Raw genomic sequence first — 11,075 nt, 5'->3', positions numbered from 1 at the left:
ACCTTGTACACACTGCACACAGGGTAGACATTTCTTATCACAGTTCACAGAGTATTTATTGAAAATGTCTTCAAAATGTAATCTGTATATACAACCCTGTGCACCATGTTTATTAAACAGGTCAAATATTCATCTTGCAATGTAACATATTGTAAGCATGATCGTGTTGCAAGATGTGAAATATGAGTAACTTTCTTACATGGATAAACAAGCTTGGTAAACATAGATGAATAACCCTTATGTTTTTATTTGTAATGGAATTAGGTTGCATCTTTTCTTGGTAAACATGTACATGTAAGTTGAGGGTTGCATTCATACTTCTTCCCGAGGTAAGGAAGCTAACTGACTTGAAAGATCCAGTTTTCACCCTTGCTGAACTATGCTGGAATGTACTAGCTTGACCAGTGGCTATTATGAGTTATGTCCCTTCTATGTCCCCTCTACTGACCAATCAGATTCCACCTCTGATATCACTTGCATTTGCTTCAGACAAAGTGATGGCGCCCAGTCAAGACGATCTCATCAATAATAAAGATCTTATTGTAACAAAAGGGGTTTTACCTCGAGAAGTGCATTATGTCACTTGAGCATCTTGATTAAAAACATGAAAGGATTTCGAAAGTATGCGTTGACGCCCAGTTGACAGCACACATGCTCTGCAAATCCTGCTATTAAACGAATTCGGCGTGGCAGTTGCAATAGTGGAAATGAACTGGATGTCGATATCGTTACAGGATTTTGATTGGACTATGCATAGACTCATTAGTCCAGCCAAAGTATAACTCCATAATTCCAGCCAGTTCGGCAAGGGTGGAAACTGAGCTTTTAAAGTCAATGAACTCCCTTGCCTCGGGAAGATGGTATTCATAGGAGGATGTTAGGTAACAGATCCCCCCACCAAATGAGAATTTGATTGCACTAAAGGCTGTTGAGTGAGGACAGTTTGATAGTTGTTTGTGACATGGCTGATTGAGTGTACTCTGAAGTAAGTGAAAGCTGACATTGATTCATGTGCCTGATACACTTTGCAGGCTGCTGTGATATAGCTGGGTACAATCTCACTCCATCACCTACAGACAATATCAGTAATTGCCTGTCTCAGCTAACACTGTCAAGATACAAATCCATTAACTGGTTACTAATCATTTAAGAATCTTAGCTGGAAATTCTGTGACAAAATATTCAATATATGAATAATAAATACTTGTAAATAAATAAATTGCAAGTAATTCCATGGCATGGCTTACCAACCTAATTTTTAACGTTTAAGTTTCCACAAACCGAAAAACAATTAGGCCATGCCAACTAATGGACTACTGTTTCCTGATTGGCTGATATTTGGTTGGGCTTGTGTTATTTGATTGGTTTGAATGATGTCAGTTGTTTCATATTGTCTACAATTTTTTTATGTTAATGATTATAATAAAAAACAAGTCGGTGAAGTAATTATTGTTGAGGGGGACATGGGTGGCCCAGTTGGCAGAGTTGCGTCCCTTGGGCACGCCAGAAATCTAAGATTGTGGAATCGAATCCCGATTCGCCCCGATTATGTTTCTAGGTTCGTCAGCACCATACCCGTGCTCGTGGGTTTCACCAAAGTGGTAAACGTCTGAGACCTGCATTACTTTGGGCTTTCCTCCCACATTAAGCTGACACGCCGTGATATAACTGGAATACTGTTAAAAAAGTCATGAAACCCAACTCACTCACTCACTATTATCGTTGATTTATTTATTTTTAGAAGAATTTACTTCAATATTATTTTGCATATAAGATAGAAACCAGTGTACGCACCTTAAAACTACTTCCATAAAAAACAAAAACAATATTGTTTGTTGTTTAATGCTGCACTCGGCAATATTCCAGCAGTAGTCTGTGTAAATAATCAAGTCAGGTCCAGACAATCCAGTGACTGACATCAAGAGCAAAAATAAAATTAATCATACAGGAGTGTCACTATTTCACAATATATATTGTTATAGTTCAAATCACTTCCTCTAATGTTTTAATATAAATACATAGAATGTACATCAGGCTAACTTTTAGTTTGGCCCAGATATATATGAAATTCACCAGATGTTTTACAATATTTTTTAAGAGACAACACATTACAGATAATGATCTAGACAGACATAATTATTTATCTCTTTCACTATGCCCAAGTCACCCCAATTAAACTGTGCAGAGTGTTGTTTCATACCCTTAGAGGTAGAAATTTATATATATTATTCATTGATTAGATATTTGAACAAGAGGGTCGGATAGCCTAGTGGTTAAAGCATTCGCTCGTCACGCCGAGGACTCGGATTCGATTTCACGACATGGGTACAATGTGTGAAGACCATTTCTGGTGTCCCAGATATTGCTGGAATATTGCTAAAAGCGGAATAAACCATACTCACTCACTCACTTGAACAAGAAGGAACAACACATTTCATTGTTACTTGGTCCATGTTAGTGCAGCATGTTCATGGTGAATCAAGTCATAACGTTATCAAGAAAACAAAATGAAAAGTTATTTATCCTACTCAAAAGAAGTTAAAGAACACCCGATTCTTTCCTATAACTAACATATGTATAGTTAATCTGTCATGTCATGTTCTCTAACTTCTTTGGAGTATCGTATGTTATACAAATAATTGTAAATGTCAGATTGATGGAGGTAAACCAGATGTGATGCATGTTTGAGATGAGACTGCTTTGACGAAACTTACAAGCAGGGGTATGGTGCTGACAAACCCTAGAAACATATTCACCACAAATCTAGGATTTGAAACCATGATCATAGCTCTCTGGCAAACTCAAAAATATGTTCCTTATTTAATGTTGTTTACTGATCAAGAGCTTTTAAAACTATGATAAACACTAGCTATCAAAACTGTTATGAGAAATTTGTAGTGCTCCGCAGAAAGTCAACAAGTCAGTTGTTGAGTGCGACTTGGCTTCGGGGGTCGCCCCTGCCTTGAGACTCTCCCACAGTTCGTACTGGTTACTTGTATTAAAACACAAAACAACAGAAAATATTTTATGTCTTTAATATAAGAATAATCTGTCTTTTGTACAGATTAATTCAGTATACAAATATTTACAGCATTTGTACATCAGAAATGAGTCAATAAAGTGTGAAAATGACACGGATAAAATGAGTATATGAGGAACATATAAAAAATGAATTGTGTGAGGTAAAAACATAAAACAATGTCTCATCTTTCATCAATACACATGTTGACACAAAATAATATCTCTGGTGTGCCGAATGTGTTATAAAAACAAAACAAAATAACAAATTACATACCAAATAACATTTATATTAAATACAAAAACAGCTATAGCAGATTATAATATCCCATTTTCCAATGGCCACCAATAGACAAAGGTTTCTCCAAGCATACACTCTGATACTATTTGATTTTGATATTAAAGCTAATAGGTATTTCAAATCTTAAACAATCTAAAATATTGTTTGAACTAAATTTATGTTCGAAACTTCACGTCCATTAAGCAGAAAGTATTTTTGATTAAGGAACAACAGACCATCTCCTTAGGATGGTGCAGCTAATAGGATATACATGTATTATAAAGCATGGGAATAACACATTCCAGGCATTGCAGGTATCCATGACAATACAGATACATGCTACCTTGTCTCAGGTATGATATGAGGGTAACGCTATTTTTCAGTGCATTATCATTTGCAGAAGCCCGCAGTCTCCCATTAACTGCCCAACGAAGGAGGGCGGTTGAAAAGACAGAGGGGTTCTGCAAATGATAATGCCCTGAAAAATAGCATTACCTTTATTATAGCTAAAATGGATGGAATTTGTCATCAGTTGAAAAGAAATAACAATATCGGTTTTGAAACATTTACTGCAATCAACACGAAAGTCACTGACCCATTTTTATAAATATGGAAACGTCATAGAACAAACCAGATGACGTCACTATTAAACATGACCTCACTATCCCTACCTTATGGCGTCACCTATCAACGGGCGTGATAATGGCCCGTTGTTAAGCAATATGAGGGCATTATCAAGTTACAGTGGCCCACCGATTTCTGATAAAATGCGGATAGTTCAATGATAAGTCTATCCATTTTAGCTATAATACAGTTTTAGTCAAGACGGTTTCATTGAATGTAATTACATCATCACATTCCTCATTCCAGTCAACTGAAGGGAAGTGAAATACTACTTACAATAACTTAAGGATCACCCGATTCTTTCATATCACTATAGTAAATCTGTCATGCCATGAATATTTACAGCATTTGTACATGAATGATTCAGTAATGTATGAAAATTACAAGGATAAAATGAGGATATGAAAGAATTGGGTGGTCATGAATTTATACATAGGGTATGCATTGAAGTCAAGGAAGAGATATTCTCATTCACATATACACAAGAGTGTTAGTTTAGGGAGGGACTTTCTAAACATAGAGGTATCCCAGTGAGGATATTTGAAAGTGGAATTATAACTTCATCTTCATTTTATTTTGATCAAATAATGTCTCTAATTCCTGTAAACAAGACATGAAATAAGCCTACAAACAAAACATTCAAACATTCATAAATTTGAAACACTGTCAAAAGATGTTCTAAAATAAAACCCTGTCAACTTTATGCATTTGGAACACACCAGTGGTGAGGAAAACACATATCTTAGACTTTTTATATTATTTGCATTTTCATGTTGGAAGCAGAGACTGGTTCCAGTCTAACTAGACACAGACATCTGCTGCCTGACCACCTGGATAGGGAGTCTGCCCAGAGAGTGGAAGGTCTGTGGTTCAAGTCCATATATAAAGATGTCAAAAGATGGTACTTGTTGTCACTCTGCCTGGTGTTCAGCACTAAGGGAAGAAAACAAGGACTGGTTAGCTCAGAGTCAGTATGATGTATCTGAGTGTGGTATCCATGTTTCACTGAGCATGGTATCTCAGTGGGCTAGCACACACTATAAAACCGGGATAAGTCAGGACTAGTAGAAGCGCACGCACGCACGCATGCACGCACACCACACACACACACACATATGTTATAAGTGACATTAAATCCTATTTCACCTCACCTACACCAAACATCTGCTCGTCATCCATTCAGTAGACACAACATATGTACCATCTTCTCAACATGGCAACTAGACCGTTGTAAAATGAAGACCTATGAGGGGAGTGAGTGAGTGACAACAGTTCTAACACTACTTCCAACAGCATTTTAGTTATGTCACATGTAGATGTATGGTGTAGATGTCTGCCACATCAGTTGTCCAAGAGGGTAAATCACCTTGCTTGCCAGTAGATGGTCTTGACAGTTTGAGCTAAGTGGTTGTGAAAATGGTTACACAAAGCTGAATATATTTCCTAAATGTACGTTTTACAGGCTTTGAACTTGGTCTTGGGTACACCCTGACATGACCTTGGTCCAGGGTACACCCCGACATGACCTTGGTCTATGGTACACCCCGACATGACCTTGGTCCAGGGTACACCCTGACTTGACCTTGGTCCAGGGTACACCCTGACTTGACCTTGGTCCAGGGTACACCCTGACTTGACCTTGGTCCAGGGTACACCCTGACTTGACCTTGGTCTATGGTACAATCTGACATGATCTTGGTCCAGGGTACACCCTGACATGACCTTGGTCTATGGTAAAATCTGACATGACCTTGGTCTAGAGTACACCCTGACTTGACCTTGGTCTAGAGTACACCCTGACTTGACCTTGGTCCAGGGTACACCCCGACATGACCTTGGTCCAGGGTACACCCCGACATGATCTTGGTCCAGGGTACCCCCTGACTTGACCTTGGTCCAGGGTACAATCTGACATGACCCTGGTGTAGAGTACACCCCGATATGAGCCTGGACTAGGGTATACTCTGAGGTGACTTGTCTCAAATGCAACAATTTAACAGAAAACATCACTGCATCAAGATTACAAGACTCTATTAAGCATTGTTTAAAGATCAGAGAGGATTCAGGACATCAATGGAACCAAGGTGATGGACCTGCTGCCCCATCTTGCAGAATAGGCACAGCCCGGAAATATTATCCCTGAAACAGAAGGAACTTGAGAGAAACAATTAGCCCAACTCCATGTGAATCCAACAGATGGCCCCAGGTGCATCCAACAAAATGCATTATCACCTTCCCAGAAGCAAGGAGAAGCTGCAACATACGAGCCATCAACGAGGCAGAAATACCAAAGCCCACAGTGACACTGCTGAATCAAACAATTGTACACAAGCTCCAAACCCAGACAAATACACAGTAAACACGATACTTGACTAGTACACAACCATAAAGGACATGGTTTTACAGCACTTTCAGCATCTTAAAATCTCAACTCTTCAGTAACTTGTTAAAAAAAGGAATCAAATCACTTCAACCATTGTAACTCCTACACTGTAAGCTTGTAATAGTCGTAGTGTGATATATGATATAGTGGGCATCGTACAATAGACTGTTTTTAGCAGAGATTTCTTATGAATATGGACAGAATTATTATTATTATTATTATTATTATTATTATCATCATTATCATTATTCAAAACAAAGGCCTGGTCCTCCTCCCAGCTTGACATTCTTCACACAAACAGAAGCAGGCTCTAACACATAAAACACCTGTCTGCCCCCAACAACACATCAATATGACATCGCCGTGAACAAATGACAGTGGCACAGTGAAGGGGTTATATCTAAACACATCTAAATGGTATCACTGATGCAGGACCCAGTAAAGGTCACGGACATCTGACTCCACACAAGAAACACCTCCAGTGTGACCTCCTACCTCCCTCTTTGTAATAGCAAACTAACCCAGCTACTGACACAGTACCTGCTCAATGAACACATCTACAATGACAAGACTGTCGATCTGGGGGTCATGGTGAGAAGATGAATGCCTCACTGGATAACCTACGAGACTTTAATATCTCCTGTATTCCATTGTTCAGCAACTCTCGAGGAGGTTCTGGGTTTGTGTAAGACTCCAGTAACCTATGCCAGTCATAAGAGGTGACTAAATGGATCAGTGATAAGACTCTGTGACTTTGTTGGTGCATGTCAGATTCCATAATATACTGGAATGTGGTTGTAACAACAAACAAACACAAATTGTTCTGCAATCATCTCTACTCTACCTTGTGGACCCTACTGATGCCAAAACATGGTTTGGGTTTGAACAAGGTCTGACTGTTGAACAAGCAACGGATGTTGATTGTTTTACCGTGTCAGCTGGTTTGACAATCTGCATCGAGGAGAGGGTCATTTCAACTTTATTTGCAGAAATTATTAAACTTTATTCAAGGAAAAGAGATACAAATCATGTTTATGTATGGAAATAGTTATTGGAACAGTTATTTAGGACGAAATGCGAAGTTTTATTGTCAAATGCTGGGCTGGCTATCGGACGCCGATTGACATCGCCAGTGGAAAAAAAGGTGAGATCTTCGACTCCGTGTATAAGACGACCCCCCTTCTTAGCCCCCTCATTTTAGGTACGAAAAACTCGCCTTATACACAGCGATATACGGTATTTATAAAAACATGGAAGGACCAACTTGCCTGTCTGGGTAGCAGGCCTTGGTCTCAAACGTCTAAATTCAAGCATTCCTGCAAACTGTCCCAACAGTGTTTGCAAACATTTGTGCACAACCCTTCCCAAGATTGTTTATTGGTATGGGGTCGGTGTTTGTCAAAGTTCAGCTATTACAAGATCTTTACACATCATAAAATATTGATTCACCTCTTATCTGTCACATATCTGTGGAGACCTTTCCCATTTGATAACTATCTATACATAAAGTTTAAAACATCCGACATTATGAAATCTATCAAGACATTTTATTTTAGTGTCATCTACATTTGACCTGCAAGCCATGTGGTAACTATTGATCAAAAATATTGCACTGACAGTACACATGTAAACATTCCATATGAAGAAATTTAATTCACATATTTGATACATTTGAATTTCTTCCCTTGACTTCTTGGAACAGTATCTGTCATTTCTATGTCAAATAAACATATACACACCTGGATAAAGGTTAAGCACCACCTTCTTCATATTCATACTTCTACATATTCATATTTATACTCGCCCCTTGAAGATAACACTGTTTAATCAGAACAAGCTGGTATCACACAGTGTTTAATAGAAAAGCGAACGCTTATGTACTGCCAGAACTAGTTTCACTAACAAAGATTGAAAACTCCCAACATCTCCCGGCTTATTCAATGACATTGCGTGTAGGGCCCTACAGGTGATCATAGCCCATAGACTGTCCTCTTTGTTAAAGTATGGGTGTTACGATAACCTCAGCGCTTCGACAGCTTTGTGGAATGGACACCTGAATTCTAAAATTAGGCAGTTGTATGGTATTAAATAAACACATGTCAACTTTTGATGTGTTTGAAGTATTATTCTGTTAACCCCAATTGGATTATGCTCTGCATCACATACGGCAGTGAAATTTTAACAAGAGTCATCAGGAGATGACATGTCCCCCTGGTCTGGTGCAATTTGGAAATAGAATTTAGCTACCCGACTATTGGTTCATTGCCATGGTATTCCATCTTCCCAAGGCAGGGGTGTTAACTGACTACAAAAGTCCAGTTTCCACCCTTGGCGAACTATGTTTGAATTTCGTGGCTGGATCGTAGCACCACCAGTGGCTCTTACGAGTTATGTCCCTGCTGTGTCCCTCCTATTGACCAATCAGATTCCACCTCTAATGTCACTTGCATTTGCTTCAAACAAAATGGCAGCACCCAGTTAAGACGATCTGATTGAAAATCACGATCTATATTGTAATAAAATGGGTCTTACCTCACGTAGTTCATCAAATCATTTGAGCACCTTGATTAAAAACATGAAAAGATTTGAAAATATCTATCAACACCCTGTTGATGATACAGATGCTTTGCAAATCTTGCAGTTGATGGAAATCTGCAATTCAAATCCAAGTTGTTTACGAACCAGATGTCTAGCTCATTGCGCAATTATGATTGGACTATGCATAGACTCGTTAGTCCAGCCAAAAGGTAAGTCCGTCATTCCAGTCTATTTCATCAACTGTGGAAACTGGACTTTTACAGTCAGTTAACTCCCTTGCCTTGGGAAGATGACTGTTAGTTAAGTGTAGGGAAAAATAATGCTGTTCAGTATTTATCAAAACCCAAGGCACCAATTCAAGTAAAAGTACCTGTTTCAATGAATTTTTTAAAAACAATTAATAGTTTAAAGTTCTGCTCCGGAAACGGAAAACCGACGGACAGACATGGTGATCTCTATATCTCCAATTTTTCAAACCGGGGGGATAAAAACAAACGGGAATATCCACATTTGAAATTGATCTCATTGGATAAATGTGTTAGATACCAGCAACACCAGCTAAAATGTTAGTACAAAAACACAGTAGTATGTTTTGCCAGATATTCACAAGTACTATTAATGCCTGTGAACCAAAGAGGCAGAGGAAGCATAGACTGGGTAGACAAATAACTATTGCCATGGAACAGTTACAAAAAACATTATGAAAAAATATATTTTACTTCCAGTATCTCAATACAAGTATTTAACTTTTTAAACAAGATAAATATGTTTCATCAGAAAACTGACACAGGATGTAATTCTTAAAATGGCCACTTTACATTGAAGAACAAAAGGTAGTGCTTAAATTCTTCCCAGGTGTGTTCTTAGAGATCATAAGAAAAATCCCTTAAAGTTCAATACATCTATATCACATGGGTAAACATCTGTAACATCACATGTAACAAAAACAAATACATGGAATACAAAACAGTAACATATAACAGTCATAACAGGTCACATACCACATGCTGGTACATACCATTAATCACACTCGTATCAGAGCAATCTTGACTTTCTTTCATTTGTTGGCTTACAGATTTCTTTTCAAAACCTGTGACTATAGCAACAAATAAGCACTTTTGGTAGGAAACATTCCTTGTGTACCGGTATCTCATAGTCTTTGGAGATTTTCTCACCCCACCACCTACAGGAATGACGTGGGATATTTTCGAGTGTCCTGATGGTTCATATCACAGATTGATTGTCATTTTCCACATCATGAGACACTTTGTCCCATGAAGACACAGACAGGTTTAAGAATGTTGGCCAAATAATATTGCTGTCGTCTCTATACAGGTCATATATAAACAGAATATGTTGTTTTGTACAGTGTGTTAATGGTCAGTATAAACACAATGTAGGGTTCAAGTCTGTACTTTCAGAGTACTTCATTGTCTAATACCCTGTGTGTTAAACATAACCTAATCATTTTCAAACAGGCTTTTCACGTTTTTGTCAGGTAACTGGGTATATCTGTTGCTTTGTGACAAGACACTGAGGTAGATGTCTGATACTTGGAATCAGACGTCTGCTCTCCTTGTTCAGATGTCTACAGCTTGTGGGCACTGTCTGAAGTAGACGTCACCTCTCCTTGGTCAGACATCTACAATTTGAGGGTGCTGTCTGAGGTAGACATCTGCTCTCCTTGGTCAGAGGTCTACAGCTTGTGGGTGCTGTCTGAGGTAGACGTCTGCTCTCCTTGGTCAGACGTCTAGAGCTTGTGGGTGCTGTCTGAGGTAGACGTCTGCTCTTCCTTGGTCAGACACGGTTTTCAGCTAGTGGGTAGTTCTCCTTTGTCCCGAGTGAGATGTTCTATCCACACTCAGTAACCCTATACATGTTTGCTTACACCATTTGGGATCTCCACATCACCCAAATCCTACAGCTTGATGTGAAAGTGAATCCTTTGCTGCTGTTAGTTTTGTAACAGGACTGTCACACAGTCAGACACCAAACAGTGAACACACACATATCCATGCACCAACAGTAACCCTAGTGTTAAACCCTACACCCTGCCCACCTGTACTGCCTCATGCTGAACAAAAGTAAGTCCACAAAACACCCATGTCACAAGCCAGTCAATATCAACAAACGTGTATACACATGCAAAAAGTGAGCTATGTTTTAATAGTCCATAAATACCGGTAAATATTATCAAGGATAATCTTGGCTGTGAGAGTCTTCCAGTCTGAA

General features: G+C 38.7%; 1 protein-coding gene across 7 annotated transcripts in view; it reads right to left on the bottom strand.

Annotated features, from left to right (window-relative positions):
• Positions 1–7,934: 7,934 nt before the first annotated feature.
• The window catches only part of LOC124149212 (ankyrin-2-like), a 94,578-nt gene continuing 91,437 nt past the window's right edge, over positions 7,935–11,075 (bottom strand). For all 7 annotated transcript variants that reach the window (XM_046520646.2, XM_046520649.2, XM_046520648.2 and 4 more), the window contains one exon: positions 7,935–11,070. In XM_046520646.2, coding sequence (XP_046376602.2) covers positions 11,037–11,070 — 34 coding nt within the window. In that variant the 3' untranslated portion in view covers positions 7,935–11,036. The remainder of the gene's footprint in view (positions 11,071–11,075) is intronic.

The sequence above is a fragment of the Haliotis rufescens genome, unplaced genomic scaffold, assembly GCF_023055435.1.
Source record: "Haliotis rufescens isolate VD_foot unplaced genomic scaffold, xgHalRufe1.0.p SCAF_4, whole genome shotgun sequence".
Taxonomy (NCBI): Eukaryota; Metazoa; Mollusca; class Gastropoda; order Lepetellida; family Haliotidae; genus Haliotis; species Haliotis rufescens.
The sequence above is the reverse complement of the archived record's forward strand: the minus strand, read 5'-3'. Positions and strand labels throughout refer to the sequence as shown.